Here is a 26,075-nt window from a genome sequence, read left to right on the forward strand (position 1 = left end):
TTTGTCACGTAGTGGCCAAGTGGCCAAGTGGCTAGCAGGTGGAAAGACTGATCTACCCCTCGGCCGAGGTTTCTATGGCAGGCCGGCGGGCCCTGTTGACTCACCGCCGAGGGGTCTTGGATGTGAGTACGCGGGTATGTGCCCCGGCTCGCAAGTTGCCATGCCGAGACCCAGGCTGACAGGCCGATGGGCTGCATCGGCTAGGCTGCCTAAGTTGTTGACTTGCTGTGGATATCTTTGACCTTGCTCAATATGTTGATTTGGTCAGCGGTGCAGAATATGCCCCATCAATTTGCCCCCAGCCGTAGTCTATGCCGTGGTATGGCTCCGGCGTACGTTTGAGCGTATATTCTCGCGTAAGTAATTTCTTTGAAAATTTCGCATCGGCTTCTTCTGCGGCGGCTTCTTTTACCTCGGCCTGGTCTTTCTTAGGCCGTACCATATCCCCCCTCCACATGGATGTCTAAAGGGCATCCGATGTGGAAAAGAAAGTGACGCTGGCCAAGACCAGGATTGAGTGTGCCGGTTGTTTTTGATTGCCCCCGGCCGGCACTACTTAGCTTGGTTGACCATGTGGCCGGCGGAGAACAGATGCTTGGGAATTTGTTGAGGAAGGTGAATAGGCGGAGAGATGTGAATAGGCGTGTTGAAGACGCTTGGTCACTGTTGCATTGATTGACGTCTAATCGCTGCAAACGATTGACATCCCGTGGTTGCATGTCCGACACGTGTCTATACGCTCGATTGGTTGACGCTTCATGGGTCATTCTCGATTGGTCCTTCTTCATGGGCTTTTCCCTATAAATAGGGCAGTTATCCCGTGAAATTGGCCACCAATTTCATTCTCCAAAATTTTCCTCTAAATTTTCAAGGGTTTTCTTTGTCTTCGATTTTTCTCAGAGTTGTTACTCCGGCGAGTGTTTTCTTTAAGGTAAACAAACAAACTTTCCCACTTCTTAATTTTGTAAGTCTTTATGGTAAACATGTCTTCTCTGATGCTTGGTCCTAGTAGGCTTGCGCCGGGGGTTCCCGTCGCGTCTCGATGAGGGGGAGAAGTTGGACGCCCTCCGATAAGGCCTGGGGCCCTGTGTCTCCTTCTCCCGAAGTCGATCCTCGAATTTTGGAGGAATGGGAGGATGACTCGATGTCGATGATGACGCAGACGATTTTGGCGATGATGTCAAGAGGCTCGTCCCAAAGAGGTGAGGCGGTACGTTATGGATCACGGCGAGGTCTGCAAGTTACGCGTTGACCGAGCTTGGACACATAAGTTTGCCAGTTGTTCTGGTGAGAAATTTTTCGAGGGTCACTTCTTCTTTGGCAGGGGATGCAAGATTGTTATCCCTGAGGAGGGCCAGGCCGTCTGTTGCCCTCCGCCGGGCCATACCGGCGTATACATGCGACATTTGGAGTACGGGCTCCGGTTTCCGCTGAATGAGTACGTCGTTGCCATCATTAAAGCTATGAATGTCGCTGTGGCCCAACTGCATCCGTTGGCCATGAGGACGATAGTCGGCTTTGTGTGGCTTTGTCTCTTCAAGGGGGAGGCCCCGACGGTAAATTTATTCCGCCGGCTTCATTATCTCCAGCCGTCAATCTCTGGCCGCGTCGGTTGGTGCAGTGTGCACACGGAGAAAGGTTATGTCTCTGTTGACAAACTTACTTCTTGCAAAGACTGGAGAAACCGGTGGGTGTATGTTAAGGTGCCGGATGACTATCCGCTGCCCCTCTCCTTTCAAAGACCAAGTGAATTTGCGGTGTGAGACTAAGGCGGAGCATGACAGGTGGGTCAGCCGGAAGAAGCTTAAGATGGATGCCAGCAAGGTCCTTCTTTCAGAGGATGAGAAGCTGGCGATGAGGTTTTTTGAGGCGGACAAGGGTGGGGTGTCGAAGAAATGGATTCCCCCAACGCAGATCATTCTTCATGATGAGCCGCTCTGCCATGTCGCCTCATACCGCCCTAGCACAGGGTGAGTGGGGTCGGTGTGAGGCCCATCACCGCTCTTAATGTTCCTGTTTTTCGAACTTCGATTTATTTCTTCTACTTAATTCTTGCTTTTATTTTTCTCGACCACTTTGGACGGGACTTGTCCGAGGATATCCTCCGGAGAATGGGCCGCACAAAGACAAAACCGTTGCCAACCTGCACCCCAAGGCTCTGGCCCATGACCGTAGGACGTCGCCGAATGATCTTATGGACCAGCGGCTGAAAAGCTTGAATGCGGTGGAGGCCTGTGCGAAGGTTGTTAGTAACATGCCGCGCCATACTGAAAACGAAGCCTCCGGCGATGATGGCGTCGACATCGGCTCCACCATCCATCCCCCCTGTTCAGAAGTAGACGGTGGAGATCGTTTATATCTCTAATGGAGATGACTCTGACGAGGAGGAGGGGTCTCCCCTTGTCCGTAAGAGAAAGCAGACAGCTTTTACCGCTGCCGCCGCTTCGCTGGCCGACGAGGAGATGCGCCCTTCGGCCAAGAAGGCCAAGCACGGTACGATCTATCCGGTGGCTCGATTTAGCTTGGTTCATCAGCGCTGCCGATGACAGGAGCTCTTCGGCATGTCGATGTATGTTGATACCGATGCTTTCTTTAAATTTTGTAGATCACCCGCATCGTCCGCCGCTCTTGTTGGGCGTAAGTGGTGGGGAATTCTGTCAGCAGTGCCGGTGATCAAGAGGTCACCGTGAACCCTTTGTCCCGAAGGCTTCCTCTCCCAACTACAGTAGGTGATCAAAATGTCACCACTGTTTCCTCATCTCGAAGGTTTCCCTTTCCGACCGCAGACTAGCGATCGAAACGTCACTCGCCGACTCCTCATCCCGAAGGTTTCCCCTCCCGGCTCGTGGCGGGAGATGCGAGGCTGGTCGAGGAGCTGGCGAGGTGGAACGAGCTGGCCGGTGCTCGCATTATAGAGCAAGAGAAGGTCGTGGCTCACCCGCTCTTGAGCTTGATGCCACTAAGAAGGTGGCCGCGAAGGCGAGGTGGATCTCCTTAATGAGCAAAGGCTTAGGGAGATGTCGAGAAAGCGCTCTTGGGCCGAGAGAAAGCTTAGGGAGGACGCTGAAAAGGAGGTCCTTGCCGAGAGAGCCAAGGCCGAGGCTGCTGCGGCCGAAGTTGCAAAGTTCTTTGGAGAAGTGTGACCTTGTTCGAGGCATGCCGACCTTTATCTCCAAAGAAAGGAATGAATTTAGGGGCAAATTTCGGATCCAGGGAAGGTGATCCTGGAGCAAGGAGGCCATCATCAGGCAAAAGGAGGACGACATTGAGATGCTCCAAACCAAAATGCTCCCCGACTCGTGTTCCGACCCGGATCCGCCGGCAAGTACCCAGGGAAGTAATTGAGGAGCTTTTTCCTCTTGAAGGTTCCTTTCCGTGGGATGATATGACGAGTCGTTTGACGATAAGCTCGAAGCTAAGGAGAAAGCCGTGGAGGAGAGGGTCAAGGAGGCGGCGAGAGTGAAGATAGAGCAAAAGCGGCCGAGGAGGCGGCGCCTATCGCTGAGAAGGCTAAAGCGGCCAAGGCGGAAGCCGATTGGGCAAGGGCAGTTGAGGCTGCCGAGGCTAAGGCTGGGGCTGCTGAAGCTGAGGCTGCTAAGGGAGCTACTGGGTTGCCCCTTGAAGAAGGTGCTGCTACCGCTGCTGATGGCGAGCAACGGCAGACATAGGGAGATGATATCCGTAGCCTTTTGTCTTTTGGTTTGTCCTTGTAATTTCTTGTAATTCGTTGAACATTTTTTAATAAGAGCTCGTTTCTTCGCTCTCGGCCCGCCGAGGTTTTTACCTTACCTCTTTTTCTTGCGCTAGTATTTGAGCCTCAACTGTACTTTTAGCGTCTCTGTCTTCGTTCTGGGTTGTCTCCTTACGTTATTAATCGAGTGTCTCTTTTGTTTCCGCCTCGGCTTGGCGAGGCGGTCTAGAGCGCGTATCTCAATCGTGTTAACGCTTCTAAGGCATTTTGATTGCTTTGCGAGTATCAATCGCGATGGTCGTGATTGCCGCTCTTGTTGGTGACACCAGTGTGAGCCAAAGATTCGCTTCTTCATGAGTCTGCTGTGGCGTCTACCACTTGGAGGATCTGCGACGGCGTCCAACCTCTTGGGGTGACTGCCGTGGCGTCTACTACTTGGGGTGACTGCGACGGCGCCTATTTCTTCATGAGACTGCCGTGGCGTCTACCACTTGGAGTGACTGCGACGGCGTCCAACCTCTTGGGGTGACTGCCGTGGCGTCTACTACTTGGGGTGACTGCGACGGCGCGCTATTTCTTCATGAGGCTGCGTGGCGTCTACCACTTGGAGGATCGCGACGGCGTCCAACCTCTTGGGGTGACTGTCGTGGCGTCTACTACTTGGGGTGACTGCGACGGCGCTCGCTTCTTCAAGAGAGATCGCCGTGCGTCTACCACTTGGAGTGACTGCGACGGCGTCCAACCTCTTGGGGTGGCTAGTGGCGTCTACTACTTGGGGTGACTGCGACGGCGCCGCTTCTTCAAGGAGATCGCCGCTCTTGTCGGTATGACAAAGTGTGAGCCGACATCTCGCTATCGATAAAGACGCCGCTCTTGTCGGTATGACAAAGTGTGAGTCGGCGTCTGCTGCTTCCTAGTGACTATGGGAAGAGCGAACATTTTGATGGAAGACTTGGATGATTTTTCATTTAGGTAAAAACATGCGTCGGGGTGCCCACAGCTGTTTTGGACACCTCCGCCGCTACATAGAGTATTCCCGAGATTACCAGCGTCCTAATGGCCTGTCAAAGGCACAACGTCCTAGTCAGCCGCTAGTTACATCCATGAGGTCGCCCTCCTGTTGTAAGGATAGACCTTTCCCTTTCTCTGATTTCTTTGCCACTTTGAGGGATTGCATGTTGCATCCTCTGGCGGCTATCTGGACGTTGACCACCTCGTCATTCTCGTCTTTGGAGACGAGTTTATGCGCTTCCCCGGTCCGAGACATACATCGTTGTTAGGGCCCTGGATGGACATCACTTGCGTCGCCTCGCTCAGGGTGACTCGGCCTATGAGAACGTTGTAGGCGGACGAGCCGTCGATGACCACGAACTCGGCTAGGACGTTTTTAGCCGCATTCTTTTCGCCGATCGTCACCGGAGTCCGATTGATCCCAGTGGTACCAGTAGGCCCCCCGGAGAAGTCAGTATAGTGGGTTGGTGCGGGGCTCAAGTCCTTGACTTTCGGCCGAGGCCGAGGAAGCACTCCCCGAACATGATGTTCGTGTACGCGCCCGTGTCAATCGGCACCTCTTGACCAGGTGGTTGGATATGTCCAAATTGACTACAAGTGGGTCGTTTGAGGAGCGATGACTCCTTCGTAGTCCTTCCTTCCGATGGTTATATCGGGATGTTGGAAGCGGGGATCGCTGTGTTGGGCACAAAGTTGATGGCCTGATATAGCTCGTTCGGGTGCCGTTTGTGCCCATGAGCGGACCCTCCGTTCTCGTTGCCCCGATGACAACATGGATCACTCCTATCCGTCAAGACGGATTTATTACCCGAGCCGGCGTCGGTCTTTTGGCCTTTGGCAACGTATTTGCCGAGGCTCCCCTTCCGGATCGCTCTTCAATGGCATTCTTCGAGATGCCTAGGCGGTCGTTGTTAAATGGCCGGTGTGGCCGTGGTACTCACAAGATCGGCTCGTGTCACCGCTCACTTTTTGGCTTGGGGGTCTCTCCCACTTCGCCCTCGCTTTTGCTCAAGGCAAAGACCTCGGCTACCGATACGACGAGAGGGGTTTTATCACTATACCGCCTCGGTGGTACGTTCCCGAACTCCACCCGCGCCCGTCGAGTCCTGTCTCTGGCGGCAGTTTTGTCCGACCGTGACCTATTATTCTCACGGCGTCTTTCATCGGACCGTGACCCGTTGTTGTCACGGCGTCTCTCATCCGGGTTGTCCTCCCGGTGGCTCTTCTTTTCTGAGTGCTCGGCCTCGTTGGGGCCTACCCAGGTCTTGTGGTAGTCCTCTACCTTGATGGCCTGGTCGGCCATCCTCCTGGCGGCATCCAAGTTCAGGCCTCCGCACTTGATGAGCTCATTTTTTCAAGTCTCCCCTTGGGAGGCCTTTCATCAGCGCGAAGGCCGCCAATTCGGGATTAATTTCTCGAATCTGCTGGACCTTTCCGTCGAACCTCTTCACATAGCTTCGTAGAGACTCGCCCCCCTCCTGTTTGATAGTTAGGAGGTCCGATGTCTCCACGGCCCTTCTCTTGTTGCAAGAGTACTGGGCTAGAAAGGCGTCCCTTAGGTCGGCGTAGTAGTATATCGAGCCGTCGGGAAGCCCTTTGTACCAACTTTGAGCCATCCCATGCAAAGTTGTTGGGAAGACTCGGCACTGCACCTCATCGGGCTGCTCCCATACCGACATGTAAGACTCGAAAGCCTCAGGCGTGATCGGGCCGGATCGCTATCTCCTTTGTATGATAGGGGTGGCAACTTGAGCTTAGTTGGCACCGGACTTCTAGGACGTAGGCGTTGAGGGGTGTCGACCATGTGTCGAACGACACGCGGCGATCGGCTCCTTGCATTCCTAATCCGGCTCCTCTTCTCGTAGCGGGAAGGACTTCTTCTTCGACTCGGACTCCTTCTCCAACTCGCCGAGCCGGACTCCTCCGGTTCCTTTGGGGTAAGCCTCGTTCGTGTTGCGGGGACGCTGTCCTCCCATGAGTGCGGGAAGGACTTAGGTCTACCACGCCCACTTTGGGCTCCCCCGGCGACTTGGCCGGGTCGACTTCTCCCGTGCTCCGTTCAAATTTCTCGGAGTTACGTTTTGGGCCCCGGTCTCTGGCGTTTTCCACCGCTCTTGTCGGCGTGACGGTGTGAGCAAAAGCGTATTACTAATTAGGTCCAGACCATTTTCGGTTTTGCTATGTCAACCACGTGTCCCATGATGGTGACCTGGTTGATCGCGGCGCGACGTGTCCGGCATTATTGGCATCCCGAACTCCGGTTGGATTACTCCGCCGGTGGAGGGCCGCACGACTCGCACTGTTGAAAGTATCGTCGTGGTAGAACGCGGTTTTGGTCCACACGATCGCGTCTTGTTGTTTTGACATCTTAGCTTTTTGGGTGGGTTTTTGTTGTTTTTTTTTTGTTGTTTGGGAATGAATGTGACTAGCTTCTAGTGTCTTTCCCCACGGACGCGCCAATTGTTTCGGTGTAATTCCGCAGCAAGTATAGTTACCACCCGTGGTCGGTTGAATGATGTCTTGAGTTGGATTCTCCTTTGGTCTTAATCGTTCCTCTCGGCCTCTCCTGCAACAATGAATGAACCGAGGGCTTGACTTTGTGCCAAGCGTACTCACTCCGACGCTCAAGTCAGTAAACTTAAAGGATAAGTTGTTACTTGGCTGAATGTATGATGTAGAGAGATAAGGAAGATATTACCAGATGAATAGTGTATTTAGGTTTAGTTGTGTATTTGTTGGGATCCTTTCCTTAATGAAGGTTGAGAGAGTATTTATAGGCTTTCACCTTTGTCACGTGGTGCCAAGTGGCCAAGTGGCTAGCAGTGGAAAGATCCGATCTACCCTCGGCCGAGGTTTCTATGGCAGGCAGTCAGGCCCCTCGTTGACTCACCGCCGAGGGGTCTTGGATGTGAGTACGCGCGGTATGTGCCCCTGCCTGGCAAGTTGCCATGCCGAGACCAGTGACAGGTAGATGGGCCGACGGCTAGGGTCAGCTAAGTTGTTGACTTGCTGTGGATATCTTTGACCTTGCTCAATATGTTGACTTGGTCAGCGGTGCAGAATATGCCCCATCAGTATTATAATTGGTAAATTGAACAAAAAAAATTCGTAAAGTTGTTGGATTGTCAAAATAAATTGTAAAATTGTAGGAATTATTTTATATATATGATAAATTTATGAATAAAATGATTTAATTATCATATTTATGTTGAAAAAGTAATAAAAGGGGGATCAATCTCTATGTTTAGAATTTAGGGGGTGTTTGGTTCACCCAATATAGGTATAAGGTATGGGTTTGGAATAAACCAAACCCATACTATGTGTTTGGTTGACAAAATTGAAGGTTTGATACCCATACCGCAAACCCATGAGGTATGGGTTTCTTATACCCAGGGAGGGGGGTGGGTATGAGATTGATACCCATGGTATCAAATTACAAATATTAAAAAGTGATAAAAACAATTGTAAAAAAATCATTTTATATATTTATTTGATTAAATTTTCTCTACATGATTTAATAGTATAAAAATTATTATTAAAAATATTGTATTTTGAAGAGTTTTTAGCTTTGATTAGTTTCTAACCCCATACCCCCAAAATTGAACCAAACACAAGGTATGAGGTATCAAGTTCCAACCCGATACCACCCAGGTATGATTCCCGATTCCAAACCCTTACCCACGCGTGAACCAAACACCCTAGGAGGCATAATTTCACAATTCAACAAATTTATCAATTGGTCTCCCTTGTGACGGGTTACCATTTGTGGCGGATATTTGTGAGTTAAAATGGTAACAAAATGGGTTAGTGGAGAAAGGGGACCACATGAATAGTGCTGCAGAGAGAGAAAAAGTAGGTACTTTGTGAGGTAGAATGATATCCGTCACTCAAGAGTGACGAATATGTGCCGTCACAAACAAAAAATTGTGCAAATTTATAGGGTTAATTACTCCTTTTGCCGAGGTCGTAATTTAAGTTGATGGTAAGTCTATCTACTAATCCCAAGGTTGGTGGTAAGTAACAATTTTTCATTAAATTAACCTAAGACTAAAAATGAATGAAGGAATCACAAAACACTAACCAAAAGTACGATGACAAAATCCAATATCGGTAGTTAATCTAGCAGTAAAAAACAGGTGTCCGGAAAACACAGGTTTTACTTTCTAGAGTAGAAGAAGTAGCTAAAGTGTTCCACTGAACACCCCTAAAATAATCAATTATGAAGACGAAGCAGCAAAACACTCACATACTCCACTGCCGGAATTACAATTATTATCAAAATTAATATTAAAATCATTCCCCAATTTCTACCTAAAAAGCTTACGCAGAAAATCAAGCTGCAACAATGGCGGAAAAGAGAGAAGGCGACTTAACTTTCTCACTTTACATAGTCATAATTATAGGATTAGTATCCTTCGCTGGTTTAATGGCCGGACTTACTCTCGGTCTCATGTCTCTTGGCCTTGTTGACCTTGAAGTTCTCATCACATCTGGTCGTCCTCAAGATCGTCGTTACGCCGGTAATCATATCTTGTATATATATGCTTCCAATTTCGTTGTTTAATTGATTTTGTATTGTTTATTCTATCTCATGTGTTGTTCGATTTTGATTAAATTAGGGTTTGATTGCGACATGAATTGCTGCTTTTTGATTTGTTTAGTGATTACTCCCTCCGACTCAATCATTTGTTTACTTTTGATTAAAATATAGATAGAAATGGTTAGGACGGAGCGAGTAGTTTGATGCGTCAGCTAGGGATGTCAGCGTGTTACTTGATAATTCTAGCTGTTGTGGGTATAATTTGCATATAATAGTATGGATTAGTTGATTTTTAATATATAAAACTATTATAAGTAGTTGTTGAGAGATTAGAGTGTGTTAGGGACTTCGGCATGCTGATAATTCTTGTTACTGTGGAAGTGTGGATATAATAGCATATAATAAAATAGTATGGAGCCAGTGGCGGTTCTTGGATTGCGGAAAAGGGGGTGCAAAAAATTAAAATTCCATGATTACTTCATAATTATAAAATAAGTATCCAAAATACAAATACTTCAAATTACACCTTTACTCTAAGGGGCGGGGAGGTAATAAACCGCTGCGAGTTTTCTTGCCTTGAAAACGATCTATTATGTCATCATTATCAACTCGAGAAAAAAAATCTCTTTCAATGAATGTCACCAAGCTATCATTCAATAGTTGATCGCCCATGCTATTTCTGAGCTTGTTCTTCACGTAAGTCATAGCAGAGAAAACTCGTTCTACGCTCGCAGTAGCCACCGGAAGAATCAATACTAGTCGTAGAAGTAGATAAACTAGTTGATAATAAGAATGCTTATTTGTTGAAACAAGCGTTATAGAAAGTTGACCAATGTCTTGTAAACTTGCAAATCTTGCATCACTCCGCATATCATCAATAAAATGATCAAGTTGAAATCCAAGTCTCTTTCTATCGGAGAAGAGAAATTGTCCGGATAAAACTCGGCAAGTCTAAGTAACTTTTTCTTATCAAAAGCCGCAAAAGAATTGATGGGGTTAAAAGAAGACATACAAATAAGTAACTCCATGTTTACCTTATCAAATCGATCATTTAATTCTTGGAGTTGTTTATCAATGATGCTGACAAATATATCGCATCAAATCGGTGAATATTTGTAACTTTTTCAAAGTAACGCTTGATCTCCCGGAGGAACATAACTATCATCCATTTGAGGAACCTCAACATTATTCTTGGCACAAAAAGAAGTCACACCTTCCAAAAAATGTTCCCGACCTTCTTCTCTCGTCTTTAGCAATCTGTCTTTAGTCAAACGAACAAATGTCATGGCATTAACAATATCTTGATCTCTTCTTTGCAAAGCTTGACACAATTCATTTGTGTACCCGAATATGACAATCATCAACCGCGCCATAAAAACAAATTGAAATGACTCAAAAGAAGCCATCATCGTTTGAGCTTTTAACCGATCATCACGATGACCAGTTTTTCCAACTATAAGAAGTACTTCAAAGATGGAAGGGTACAACGACATCATGTTTAAGATTGTTCTATAGTAAGAACCCCAACGAGTATCACCCGGCCTAGGTAAACCAAGCTCTTGATTCAAGCCTTGCCCGCTTTTCTTTTCATTTAATTCCAAACTTTCTAGAATCTTTTTAGCTTGAATATCTCGAAGCATTTCTTTACGCTTACAAGAAACTCCCATAAGATTCAACAAAAAACCAACTTGTTCAAAAAACCATGTGCAATCAACATTCTCTTTGGCAACGGCAACAAGAGTCAATTGAAGTTGATGAGCAAAGCAATGAACATAATAAGCAGATGGAGTGTCGTTCATAATCAAAGTTTTGAGACCATTAATTTCACCCCTCATGTTACTAGCTCCATCATAACCTTGACCACGAATTCTAGACATGCTTAGTTTGTTATCCTCGATCATCTTTTTAATTGCAACTCTAAGTGATAAAGAACAAGTATCCTTCATTTTCACCACACCAAGAAAGCTTTCAGCGACTCTCCCCGTTTTATCAACAAAACGTATACAAATGGCCAACTGCTCCTTATAAGACACATCACTCGATTCATCGGCTAAAATTGCAAAATAGTCATCACCAAGCTCGTCAAGAATGAGCTTAGTAGTTTCCTTAGCACAAGCATGAATAAGATCTATTTGAATTTCACGACAAATCAGTTTGGATTTTCGAGGAGCATTTTTTAATACAACCTTATTGACATTCTCATCCTTTTCCGCAAGCCATTGCAAAAGTTCACGAAAATTACCTTTATTAGTTGAAGTTTCAGATTCATTGTGCCCACGACATGCTAAACCTTGGCGCAATAGGAACTTCAAACAATCAAGTGAATGAGTCAAGCGAGCTTTGTAAAGAATACGAGCTTCTTTGCTTGTCTTATTGAAATTTTCAATGATGGATGATTTTGGTGAATTGAAAAAATCATATTTTTCTTGAGCTTGTTTATGAGCACTACGAACACCATTGCCAATATGTTTTCGAAATCTTTCATGAGCTCGGTTCCAACCTTTAAACCCATCTGTCACAAATTTATCAGTCCCTGGAATACTTGTTTTGTCCTTAAACAAGTAGCACACAAAACAAAAGGCTGCATCTTTTTCAATGCTATATTCAAGCCAATTATACTTCTCATACCAAGCTTCTTTAAAGTGACGCTTACAAGGCTTAAGCCGAGTTCCGAATTCAGTTTGAGGAAAGGAGTGATTACGTGGTTGAAACACCCCTTTGCTGATAAATCCCCTTCTTATCATATCTTGATCATTAGGAGGGTAGGACGATATGGGTATTCTTTTCCCAGGATCACAAGGAAGAAGATCAGCATCATAGACAAATTCCTCATTGACAGGAACATTTGAACCATTTGCTCTTGTTTCATTTTGGGGTGTATCTTCTGATGGGACCACTTGCTCTTCTTGAGTAGTATATATTTCATCAATAACTCCACTTTGAGGTTCAGTTTGATGCGGAGAGGACGAGGAACTAGACTTTTCAGACTTCCCTCCACCAAAGAAGTCGGATATAAGTCCGGTTTTATACTTTCTCTTCTTCATCTAGCCATCAATAAAACCATAAACAACTAAGTAATTATAAAACAGTAAGCATGATTCACACTATTTTAATAGCTAAACCTGTAAAAGTGCATCAAACATCAATAATTCAATATAGTTATCAAAAGTGGCAACAAATTGCAGTATTGCAGTGATGTATTAATGTATTATGTATACTGTATAGCCAAACTGCCAAAGTGCATCAAACATTTCAATCCATCATCCATGAATCATGATCCCAATTTCCAAATTCTATCAGATTATTATCAAACTTTCAAACACCATTATACATTTTACATTTATACACAAAACTGAAAACCGTAATTCTAATTTCTGTCTTTCTGATGTTACCCAACTCAGATTACTTAGTTCATTCAACTAATAAAAGTAATAGATTAAACATGAAACATCTAGTATACTAACTAATAAAATAATTCTATTAAATTCGAATTGGGGATTTGCAATTTAGGGTTTCAGTTTTGATCATAGAGACAGAGTAATTTAGATTAGGTCAATACCTTGTTTGAAGTAGGGAAGGACATGCCGCCTTTTAACAAGGTGTCGTGCCGTGACTGCCGTCGTGGGTGGCTGACGTTGTCACGTTGATGGTCGACTCGACGGGTGGAGGAAGCGTGAAGTTTGAGAATTGAGAATTGAGAATTGAGAATTGAGGTTTTCCTTTCTTGGGAAGAGAAGAGGAAGCGTATACATCAAGCGTGTATACTCAGCCTGACGTTTTGTTTCCTTTTTTTTTTTTTTTTTTTTTTTAAAGTACACGTTTTTTTTTTTTGGAGGGGGATGCAAGTGCACCCCCTCCAAAAACGCCACTGTATGGAGCAGTTGATTTTAGTATGTGAAAGTATTCTAAATAGTTGTGGAGAGATTTGAGAACTCTTATATGTTACTGTTCTGTTTAGAGTGTGTTAGGGATTAGTGAGTTACTTGATAATTCTCGTTGTTGTGGATATAATAATAGCATATAATAGTATGGAGTAGTTATTACAAAAATAGTTGCTGAGAAATTCGAGAACTATTACATGTTACTGTTCTGTTTAGAGTGTGTTAGGGGTTTTAGTGTAGTGAGTTACTCCTTCCGTCCCGTTCATTTGTTTACCTTTGGTTTTGGCACAAAGTCCAAAGAAAGAGGAGGGGGCCAATTATTGGATGACAAGTGGGACCAAATTGAGTGTGGAGGATCAAATTGCCCACCAAAGGCATTCCTAAAATAGAAAGGTAAACAATTGACTGAGACACACTAAAATGGGATAGGTAAACAAATAAGCGGGACGGAGGGAGTACTTGATAATTCTCGTTATTGTGGTTATAGTAGTGGCATATAATAGTATGGAGTAGTTGATATTTAGTAGGAAACTATCATACATAGTTGTGGAAAGATTAGCGAACTCTTACATGTTATTGTTCTGTTTAGAGTGCGTTACTTGATGATTCTAGATATTGTGGCTATTACAGCATGGATAGTTGATCTTTAGTGAAAAGCTGTTATAGACAGCTGTTGAGAGATGAGAGAACTCTTGCATGTTATCGTTATGTTTAGAGAGTGTATCTCAAAGCAGCGATGATCAAAGTTTTCAAGTCAGCTAAATTTGACATTTTTACTGTTTTTTTTGTGTGTGTGTGTGTGTGTGTGTGTGTGTGTGTGTGTGTGTGTGTGTGTGTGTGTGTGTGTGTGTGTGTGTGTTTGTGTCTTTAGCTGGAAGATAAAAGATTTCTTGGAGTTTGAGAGTAGACACTCACGTTTATTGACTCATATATACATACCGTTTTAAGGGGCTTTTTGTTCTCGAACTAATTAGATTTTTCAATAGCTGTTTGGCTGTGTATGGGGAAAAGCATTTCATATAGAAATTTTAACTTGTAAAGGGGGATTAGCTACGTCACTTTCACCATTTTGTAGGAACTGGATTTCACGTGACTTACAAGTTCCTTTGTTTTGTCAACCAAATGTGTCATACATACTAGCAAATACTAGGAATCTTGAATCCCAATGATGTGTGATGTGAGCCAATCAATCACGAAGAAAATGGGTTATTAGTGTGTCATTTACTAGGTCTCTCATGGTATTGTGATATTTAAGGCATTAGGACATGTCATGGATTGGACGAATCAGTAATAACGAGCAGCCCTTTCCATTGCCCTTGACTGAAAGTACTGAATTCTGAACTAAGGGGACCAAATGTGTAAATATGCTACTAGTCATCAGCAGTTTGTATTGTTTCGAAGAGAGTGCTTTTTGTGGGAGGAAAATATAGGTTCAGTTTTGCTTACTTGGAACTGTAAGGTAGTTGAAGGCCGCTAAATCCGAATGCAGGATTCAAGAGTGATTTTGTGATTGATAACACAATAATAGTCATTGCCACTTTTAAGAAGCTTATGCTTGACTTATTAGCGCTTTAACGACAGAATCATATAAGAATACATTGCAGCTGGTTGAAGTTTCAAGTACTGTTTTTTTTTTCACCTAAAGTCTTGTTACCTTGTTTGCCTTTTGCAGCTAAGATATTTCCCGTTGTTAAGAATCAGCATCTCTTGCTCTGTACTTTACTTATTGGCAATTCTATGGCGATGGAGGTATCCAAATGATGCTATTCTTTGAAGTTTAAACTGTTGGTCTTGAGAACTCCTTGTTAATTTGTTCAAATGGACTGCATCATGTTTTGTGCTTTTGAGCAGGCTCTTCCTATATTTTTGGATAAACTTGTCCCTCCTTGGGCTGCAATCCTGATTTCAGTCACTCTGATTCTCATGTTTGGTGAGGTAACTATAATTCTCCCATGCTTCACATGATTCATGTCCGGACAATTGCATAAGTGGAATTATCTGGTTTCTAAATTTTTTTCCCTTCCAGATATTGCCACAGGCAATCTGCACACGCTATGGCTTGATGGTCGGAGCCACTGTGGCCCCCTTTGTTCGTGTTCTCCTTTGGGTTTTTTACCCTATCGCATATCCAATCAGCAAGGTATGCTGCTAGCGTGCCCTAATAGACTAGAATATATTTTAGGTGCTATGCTACTTCAACTAGTTGTTTTTGTTAACTTGAATTTAGCCTTCTAGGCATTAAATTTGAAATCTGAATGCATAAAATGTGAGAATATATGACCGACTTTCTTGTCCTATCCTCTTACCTTATGGTTCAGGTTCTAGATTGGGTGTTAGGGAAAGGACAATCTGCACTTTTAAGGAGAGCAGAGCTGAAAACGTTTGTTAACTTTCATGGGAATGAGGTACACATTGTTTGTGAGGACTCAGTTAATTTATCGTGAGCCATCTCAATGTGCATTCTGGGCCTTTTGTGTAAGAACTGGTCTTACAGTTTGATATATGTTAACTAGGCTGGGAAAGGTGGGGATTTGACACATGATGAGACGACAATCATAACTGGTGCGCTTGAACTGACTGAGAAGACTGCAAAAGATGCAATGACACTGATATCGAAGGCATTTTCCCTTGATTTGGATGCAAATCTTAATTTGTGGGTTTATAGCTTATTATTGAGTCTTAATAGTGTCTAAATCAGTTTTAATAATATCTAATCTCACTCATTCATTTTCAGGGAGACACTAAATGCTATTATGGCGATGGGGCATAGCAGAGTTCCTGTTTATTACCAAAACCCCTTGAATATGATTGGATTGGTGCTGGTAATTATTTTTCATATCATGTTAGAAATGGGGATGTCGAATGCAATTTATGTCTGTTTTTTTTTTCCATGTTCGAAGGTTACTTGTTTCTAGGTTTTTTCACTTTCTTATATTCTTGCTTTCTGAAAAGGTTCAACTATTATCTATTTTGCAGGTTAAAAATCTTTTGGGAGTTGATCCCGACGAAGGAGTCCCTTTAAGAAAAATGACTATACGGAAAATTCCCAGGTAACTGGCTTCTTTTTATGTCTTCTCTTGAAGACATTACAGGCTTCCTTATTTTATTTTTTCGAAGACATAACAGGCTTCCTTATTGTCCATGGAATTATGGATGTTTTACCTGATAGTAAGTTTCCTTCAAATATAGACTCTATCCCTGGGTTTGAGAGTTTATTGAACTGTGCAAACGTGTATGTAACAACAGCTATCTACTTTCCTGAATTAGATGTGCCTTTCCAAGTGTCACTGCGGCAATCCACACAATCACACCTCAACTTAAACTCAATGTTCTAAAGCCTTTTTCCTGTAAACTCGAGGTAGCTGAAAACTCTTTCAGGTCATGCAATGTTACAATGTGTCACCCAAATGTGAAAGGACTTCGCCAAAAGATACTCGTATGCCTCCGTCAACATGCTATCATCTTTCCTTTTGTCCAAACATAGAACAACACATGACCTTATCACCAACAATACTGACGTCAGGATTAGAGTTGCAGCCATAATAATGCTATTATCTTTCTGAATTTGACTATTTAAGAATCAACTTTTCTTAATCTTTCTTCCTGGATCCCAAACGTATCTTTCAATTTTCCAGGCTGAATAAATTCATCCTAGACCATGTTATAAAATGCAGGCAACAATCGCGGTTGCAGTGATGTTTGAGAAATAAGGTGTCATATCCATAACGCAACTTGTACGGCTAATGCAACTGCAATATTATATCGTTTATAAATATGTTACATCTCCACTTCCTAAGATCTAAAATTTAAGTTGGGCTTACGTGTTTTGAGCCTAACTTTTCTCTGTTGTGATTTTTGTAACTAATAAATACAAATATGTGAAATACATAGGTTGCCAACATTTTCCCTGTTATGAGCTTCGATTTTGTGGTTTACCCACATGTGAGCGTCCACATTCACAAAATGAGGAGGGAGTGCCTACCTATAAACCAAGGAGCTCTTCCTAACCTCCTTTGGCTTATGAAGTGGGCTCTCTTAGACCCTCATGGTTTAACTTTGAACATTTCCCAAAAAAGAAAGGGTTGTACAGAATAACAGATTAGGTCACGGGAATATAGGTAAAGTAATGGCAATACATAGTTTAGGTTGATGCGGCCAAAATATCAGAACTTTTTTTTTTTTTTTTTTGTGGGTGGGGTGGGGGGTTGATATAATGGAAATAATGTAATAGCGGCTTGGAATCCATCACATAACAGGAAATTTTACTGGAATAGCTTAATGTTCGTGTTTAGACTTATGGAGAAGTCTTTCTTGATAATTTGAGTAGACCTTATTCCTTCATCTTTTAGCCTGTGTGCAAGCTATTTGGAAATCTATAGTACCAATGGTATCTGGGTTTTACGGATTATGGGTTGGAGAGGAGTTATGTTGCAGCAATAAATGCCGTATGTAGCTCTATGCCCACACATTTGTATTATTCGTTGAAGGAGTAAGTGAGTAACTATACAATTATGCTTTTCTTGTGGGGTTTTGGTGTGACTGAGCGGAATCCTCGAACATTTTCCGGGTTCATCGGTAAATTATATTTGGGATCGGGTATGGGTTAAGGCAATGGGAACTCTGTTAATTCCCCCACAACTTTTCTTTTAAGAAATTGCCATGACGTGTGATGTTAGTTAGGAGACGAACCACCAATAATTCACAAGCAAGATGAATAATTTTATCAGGCCCCTTGGACTTTTTGTTTTGCTTACTATTTTGGACTCAAATCTGTGCTTGCTTGTCTTGCGATCTCTTTTCCTATAACTCCGTATTAAAGAGGTAGCTTGGAGGGGGGGGGTAGATGTAGAAAATCTTTTTTGGTGTTGACCAAGACTATCCTCTACCGAGGGGCAATCTCCTTCGGGGCACTGTAGGCAACTTAATGGGTAGACCCCTCCCAAGTTTGGTATATTTCATTCGCAAGAGTCAGGAAGAAGGAAGAAAGAACCCCTGACCACTTGTTTAAGAGGTGAGAGCTTTTGCACTCACACCAACCAACTTTGGTAATGTAGAGGAAATCTTGAAGGGAGAATTTGATTGTTAATACAAGGAAATCTTCAAACATCTATGCATACACCGGAACTGGTTTCAGGTCCAAAGGTAGTTGCGAACTAGGATGAAGCTTTGGTTTAATGATGTTGGGGACTTGGGGTACATTAGTGCCTTAGTGGTAGTCACCTCTATGATATCTTTTAGTACATGGATGTCATCGCCTTGGTGAATTATATCTTTACTTCATTTTTTTTTAAAACAAAAATCAATGTCAGTCTGGTTATTCCGTCGGCATTTTGATGGAGGAGAATGAAATCTGGCATAAAGCTTTTAGGCACGAGGCTTCAGAGAGCAGAGTGTCTACCTTGATAGTTTGTAGTACTGCCCATTTTGTAAGTTTTTAAGGTTTCCCTCCCTTTCATTGGTGCTTCTGACATTGTCTTTCCCTATTGATTTTCTTAGTACTTTTACTTTTAAAACATCTACCTAAATATAGCAGGCATATATGACCTTAAGTATCCTTTAATCACGACTGTTGTCTTTGTAGTTTATAGTTTAGGTTAATATCTATTTTCCGTGATCATGTTATTCGTAGAGATACTGTGCTTCCACATGGAACACGTAGTTTGCACAATCTAAGAAAACATGAGTCTAGACTCTAGAGTGATGACAATTGTAGTCTTACATACTGTTCTGTTAGCTTTATTTTTTTAAAGGTTTTATATAAGCATGATGCTTGTCCCTATTTTCATTTTATAATGATTTAACTGAATATCTATTATGTAAATTTTTGGTTGTCTTTCGTGCTTTCTTTCAGGGTCTCAGAAAATATGCCATTATATGATATCCTAAACGAGTTTCAGAAGGGTCACAGTCACATTGCTGCTGTTTACAAGGAGTTGAATGAGACGAATGGAAGGCCTGTTGATGGTATGTAATATAAATATAAACATCTAGTGCTTAATATAGGCATCAGGAGTGCATCTCCTTCTATGTATATAGGAGATAAAGAGAACACAATTTAAGGGGACAGGGGGCTGAGAGATAATAAATTAACTGGCTAGTGGGGTGAGATAAGTTTTAGCAAGAAAAAATAGTCAAATAAACAAAAATAAGGACTTTCCCCCTTACTTTTCCTCGAGGGTTTCAAAACGCCGGGCTCTTGATTGGAACTTGTCTCTCCAAAATTAGCTGAGTAACTTAGTTTAGTGCAGTGCCTACCAAGTCATCTGACTACTCTTCATATATTTTCGTAATCGGTATTTCTATAAGGTAACCTTCTGTGTTTTCAAATCCTACAAGGTAACCCTATTTTTTAAAAAGTATCTGTGATAACCCTCTAATGTATTACCGAGTAGTATTTATTAATGGTGACCCTTTCGCCCGTTTATTATGTCCGTTAAGTATCTGATTGGGTGACGATTGGGCAATAACCAAGTTAACTGTATTTTGAGTTTTTTTTTTTAGCAAGATAATCCTTTGTTTTTTCACATACACGGCAACTCTACTTCCTAAAAAACACTCAGCTTAAAACATATTCCCTCTATTAATCAGTCTTCCCACCTTTTCACTCGATTCACACCCTAAATGTCGAATCCAATCACGAGAGTCTCTAAGGTCCCTTTACTGTAATTTGTCTAAGCTTATGATTGAAGATGAATCTTTTGTCAGAAAACTTAATGACGAAAGAGGTTGAAAGGTTTTAAGTGAGATGACGATATGTTTTTATCATTTTAGTGTTCCTTTAATGTGGTTTCCATGTCATTCCCAATTTCCCAGTTAGCCTAGTGACAGCCAAGTCATTTCCCAACCGTCGTCATGTCATCCCACAATCAAGTTCTCAAATTTTGAAGAGATTCGATCCAAGTATGACAGTGATGATATCTGTAGGAGTAAGATGGGACATTCGGCTGTTAGAAAAACTTAGGCATACTCATGTCTCAGCACAGAGTCAGTTGAATAGAAGACTAAATTTTAATTTGAGTGTAGTTTTTCTCCATAAATAGCAAGATGAGCGAGCTGTATTTGCTCAGAACGAGAGGGCTGATCCTTGCTTGAGAATAAATTACTCCAATGAGGTAGAAACCACAAAATTTAGAACTCTAAAATTTGTTGGGGAAGTTGGTTATCTTACTGTTCTGGCCGATAATCAGGTGACATCAATCATGGAAGCAAAGAGTCAGATGACCTTATTTTCGTGAGATGGTGGACAACTAGACATAAAGCATCTGTAATCAATTAAGAAAGATTTATGGCTCGTGTATTGTGTCATGTCACTTTTTGGAATAGTAATAGGTATTTGTTGAAGCTCAATATTGACTACTGTGGGGCTAGGCCGTAAATGGGGTCTGTAAAACAACAACAGCAGCAGCAACAACAACAACAAAGCCTTAGTCCCAGCATAGGTTGTGATCGTCTAACATGAATCATTGTCCGAATCCATCTAGGTTTGAATCCACCGGTCAAAGGTGAGTAAACAAAGTAAAAGAAAATAGATACATGAAAAATAGAACAAGTTTGTTAGTAAAAATCGTGGAAACAGAGATTAAGGCGGCAAAAATGATTTGTAAAACAAAAAGGGTACAAGCTATGTTGCTCAGACTTGTTTAGAAGGATCCGACACGGGTGCGTGTCCAAGAGTCGGACTCGGCCATTTTTATGAAAAATCTGCATATTTTGGTTTAAATCGAGGTGTCGAAGTGTCATACCCTTGTCCGAGTGTCGAGTGTTAGACACGGGTACGTGAGGAAATTAGAAGAGTCGGAGTAACATAGGGTACAAGTCATTTAAAAATAAATCAATAAATAAATTTTAAATAAAATGATAAAAAAAATTAAATATCTGAAACTCCAACTAATTCAGAATGATGATGAAAACAGCTATTGGCATCCAAGGCTTTTAACCAAATTTATTAAGCCGTAGCCAAGTCTTATATGGAATTCTTTATTCATTAGCAACTTAGCTAGTCAAGCAACAATGGCGATTTAGTCAAGAAAGAGATCCAATTCACACCTGAATTAATTTGTGCAAAGGGTTCCATGGAAGTAGGACTCAGTAAACCATAACGATGGAGTAAAATAGCAAAGAAAGTTCTTTTCTTATTTGTAAGGGAGTGTATTGTGAGGAGAGATGTCAAATTTTGTGAACTCTTTTCTGGCGTTCAAAGGCTTCAAATTAATTCCTAATGATTATGGAAAATTATTCTGGATTTCTAATCATGGAGGAATGATGCTGGAGATCCTCAAAAGGTATTAGAAGCTAATGAATGGGAGAATCGAGAATATAGTTTCTATAGTGATGTGAGAACTATCAGTGTGACTATGGCCTTGGGCATCATGGACGGTGATAAGTTGGAAGTTGAATGGCATATGGGTGGAAAGGTAAAGTGGCAATGATTTGTTTTGTTAAATTCTCACAAAATTTGATCTTCTTACAAGAAACAGATATTTATTGTGTCAATTCGTTTTTCATTAGTAGCCTGTGGGAGTCTTAATTTTAGGATTTAGTACTTCAATAGTGATTCAACTAGCTTTTGTATCTTCAGAAGACGTAGCATATGTGTTTGAGGCGGAGACGCGGAGTCAATATAGTCACCGCCAGAGAAATGGACAAGTTATATGCTTTATGTTTAGACTCATATCCATAAAGTTTACAAAGGCCAAGGCGATTGGCCTACTAACTACTACGAAGTACTCGTATATAGTAAGTCTAGGAAATATAATTTATACTAGAAAACGGTCCAAATCCTATCACAGAAATTCATAAATACTGACGGAAGCTTGATATAGCATCTTCTTTGTGTCATACGCATTTTAATCCCTGTGATATTCTGATACTGAAATTCGGTGCTTGTTGATTCAGGAATTGATGTAGGTCAGCAGCAGAAGGTTGAGGATGTGCATCCACTTGCTAAGAACGATGGATTGCAACGTGTAAAGAAAAGCCCTGGTACTACAACCTTCAAGCGGCATAAAGGATGTTCTTTCTGTATTTTGGACGTTGAGAATGCTCCAATACCCGAGTTTCCACCTAATCAGGTGGTGGTTGGCGTGATTACAATGGAGGACGTAATTGAAGAGCTTCTCAAGGTATGAAGAATCATTATAGCAAAAATCTAATCTATAGCTAAATTCTCTATTCTGTTTTTAGTATGGAAATTTGGTGCATCCTTCTGATTTCACTGGCATCTTCACTATATGACTAATTTACTAATCAGCTTGTACTCTTCCTAGTAACAAGATAGCTGAAAAGGACATTTACATAAGTGCACTCAAGGAAAAATAGGCTATTTATCTTGCATAATCCGTGAAATTTTGTCACTAGAAGGCTAGAACCTACATGCTGTGGTGCTCATTTGATATTTGTGTGCTCTAGTTTTATATATACATGCTCTCACGCAGTCACGCTCTTCAATTTTAAATTAAGCTGCATTTCATGTGCTGCGGATTACATTTACTCTCTAAAGTTTCAATTTACCAAAGATTTGTACTTGCAAGATTCATGTCATTCCTGCCCATTTTGTGAAGCATGGTGATCCGGTTTTGGAGTTTTTATTTTCTCTTTAGAAAGTGAGTTTGTAATATAATACTGTTTGGTGGTTTTTAGACAACTAGGGTAATTTGAAATAGAATTTGTTGAGTTGGTTTTCTTGGACAACATGAAGGTGAGATTGCCATTTGTTACCCACAAAGAAAAAGACTGATTTAAATCGTCGCTTAGAATGTGAATTATTATCAACAACAACAACATCAGAGCCTTAATCCCAAAATGATTTGGGGTCGGCTGACATGAATCATCCTTTAGAACCAATGTGAATTATTATCAATAAACATTAAAATTTAAAGCCAAACAAATAAAGCTCTACGATCTCACATTTAGGTGCAAAGCCGTACTCCCTGCATTTTATTGAATTAGCCTCATAGATCCATTTTTTGTGAGGGGAAAAGTCTCAGAAAAAGTGGGCAAAATGTGGCTAATTCAATACAATGGAGGGAGTGTTTATTTTACACTTGGATATGTGGTTGTTATACTTTGAACAGTTGATGCTCATAAGAACTACCAACTTATTTCAGTTAGTAAAATACAAAACTTTTTGATGCCACATTGCCGATTATGACAGCGCCCTAAAGCTACTTCAAATTATATGTAAACTCTTAGTTTAGAATCCTTAAAAGAAATAAGAAATAAATAAATAATGGAAGCAGAAATTTCCAGAAATTGTCACTGAAGCGTATAGTTGACCATGAAAACAAATCGTGGAAATCTACTTTACTCATGAACAGTTCTCTGTTTAGCATTACCTATTTTAAATAACTACGGGATCCTGTGTGACCAGTGACCACCCATTGGAATTGAACACACCAATGTGATTGATGAGGTTGTTTTTTCTCCTTTTTGCCTGATCACTTGTGATATGTGTTCCAGTTTATGTTTTAGTTGAGATTCAAACTTGACCATTAGATTATTTTCATACTAGCCTCAAAGAGAAAAAATGATTCGCCAAGGGTTGAGTTGAGAGAGCAAAATAAGGTGAAATGGTGTTTGAATTTGTTTTCTGTTTTGTTGAAATTCTGTCACTTTTGCACTGTGGTTTCTATCATCTTTTGTTTTTCTCTCTCCTCTCTTGCCCTTAGAGTTATCTTGTTCTCTTCACATTCGACCCCTCTTATCTGCCTTAGGCGAGAGCCCTTGATGTGTTTCGGTAACAAATCAAGCAGTGATCATTTGTCGGTAGAATCATAAATGTTGAATGTACTATATCTTCAACATTGCTACATGGCTTCGTTATCTAGCCTTTTTGCCCTTATTGAGAATTTCAGAATTACTCTATTATCTGCAATTTTAAAATCAAGAGGAGTTCAAGCTCACAATTGTTGGTGAATGTTTGCCTATTTGACAGTGTGCAATAGATGATTACTATCATTATTAGAGGATGTCGAAATCTATAGGGTATGAGGTTGTCATGAAGAAATTATTAGATATGAGATTTCTTTTGTAGTAAGATAAAGGATATTCAACTTCTTAGTGATTGATTGCCAGACTAGTCACAAATGGTGGACTATTGAGTCTCAGTCACCCTCTGAGACCGGTGGAACGTTTATCTGGTTGGTTAGTTGAATAGTGGTAACAAGTATGTGAGCTAATGTTACCTTTACCTTAAAAAGGACTCTTGAGTCTCAACTCTCAACCATGCAGTCACAGAATCCAGAGGTTAATTGGTTTCAGCTCAATTTTTTTGCGGCCGTCAAAAGGGAAGTAATTATGAGGCTGGTACCTAAAAGTCTTGCAGTTTATTCCCATTTTCTGATAGATTTAATATATAATTAGTTCACAAATATTACTGGGGATTATAGCATTTTAATTAGTTCACAAAATAGTATATCCCGATCAATTTAGTATTTATTTATCTTACACAGATACATTGTCGGATTTCCTTTATAAACCTGGTTGAGGTCCTTACTTTGTCCTTCTAATGTTACAATTGTATTTCGCTTAAAGTTAGACGAATCTGCTAATGTAATCTAACTAAAGCTTGTTTGCTGCAGGAGGAAATTCTTGATGAAACTGATGAATATGTAAACATCCATAATAGGTATGTGAAATCATCTCTGGTTTACACCTCTATGGAAATTGTTATGTTATTTGACTTTGAAATGAGCTGCAATCCGGCTGATAACTAATAGGAATTGCCTCTGTTAAATTGTGGGTTAGTTGCTTAATTTTTTTTTCTCAATATCCTTGAAATCTTGACAGAACCGTTTATCCTTAATTAGACCCCATTGAAGGCTTTGCCTTTTTAGATGCCACAATTGATTAACAACTAAACCATAAATGAAAAGGAAAAGATTAATATCTATTTATGTTCTGCCAAATAACTCAATGGAGATTGGATATGTGAGAATTTCTCGACTCCTAAACTTTTTCTTAGTGTTAATTTAGCATCCCAAAAGTGTCGGTAATCTTGTAATGGGGCTTTTGCTAACAATTTCTAGGGCAACTTTTATGGAGCTAACTGAGTTCTAGTCTCTGGCCTTTTTCCGATCCTGTTTATCCCCCCCACCCCACATTTTCCATTATTTTTTTGTGGTTGAGAGAATGGTAATTGAGGTTAAGCATCCAAATACCCTTTCAGCAGGCTATGAAAAATATATTCAACATTAAATTGCTTGTACAGTGAACCTTTTCAGATCTGTACAAAAAAAAATGAATTTTATTTACAATTCGGCTCTTATCTATATTATATTGACGATTCTAGAATTGAATTTGTCTTTCTATGTAAAACAGGATAAAAATCAACATGAATGCATCATATGAAAAACTTCCTGCCATAAATCCGACACAACCTTTTACCGATACCTCAGCGATAGTGTATGCAGACGGTGCCACAACAACGTCAACAGGTTTCAGCAGCGCAGCAGAGTCGAGTTCTCCTACAACAACTGAACAACCTTCTCAAGGTGATGTTTTGAGGGAGAGATAGCATTTATATGACTACTGGGATAGTTATAACATAATGCAAATAGGTTACATGTCTTTCGTTGCATGATCTGTGCACAAATTTGTTTGCATATCTATTCTTGTGCGTTAGTTGAGTAATTGTTTTGCATTTTCCATGAGTTTTATTAAAGCGAAGGATACACCGACACTACCGTGAAGCAAAGACCAAGCGGAAAACAAAACAAACCTGAAACCATAATCAATACTATATATTAATTCCAGAAACCAAGGGACTTTCATGTAATTAAATAAATCTATACACATTAATTATACCATATAGTTTTAAATCGCTAGCACCGTGTGATGGACCTGAACAAGGGACTTCAATGTAAATATTATATATTTTTGGTTAAAAGTATAAATTTAGAGAATATTAGAATATGGCGAGTTTTCTTAAATAAACGGGTCCCACTTATGGTAT

The 26,075-nt window shown here is 41.4% G+C and overlaps 1 protein-coding gene across 1 annotated transcript; it reads left to right on the plus strand.

Moving 5' to 3' along the window:
- The first annotated feature begins 8,844 nt into the window (after window positions 1–8,844).
- On the plus strand, window positions 8,845–25,768 carry LOC141586658 (DUF21 domain-containing protein At1g47330-like). The gene is made up of 12 exons (XM_074407955.1): window positions 8,845–9,222; window positions 14,796–14,872; window positions 14,975–15,058; window positions 15,150–15,263; window positions 15,442–15,528; window positions 15,637–15,776; window positions 15,858–15,945; window positions 16,100–16,173; window positions 18,975–19,087; window positions 22,019–22,245; window positions 24,703–24,749; window positions 25,442–25,768. The coding sequence occupies exons 1-12, from the start codon at window positions 9,048–9,050 to the stop codon at window positions 25,635–25,637; spliced, it is 1,422 nt and encodes a 473-aa protein (XP_074264056.1). The 5' UTR covers window positions 8,845–9,047; the 3' UTR covers window positions 25,638–25,768.
- Window positions 25,769–26,075: the final 307 nt, after the last annotated feature.

Source organism: Silene latifolia, chromosome 6 (assembly GCF_048544455.1).
Source record: "Silene latifolia isolate original U9 population chromosome 6, ASM4854445v1, whole genome shotgun sequence".
In the NCBI taxonomy this organism is placed as follows: Eukaryota; Viridiplantae; Streptophyta; class Magnoliopsida; order Caryophyllales; family Caryophyllaceae; genus Silene; species Silene latifolia.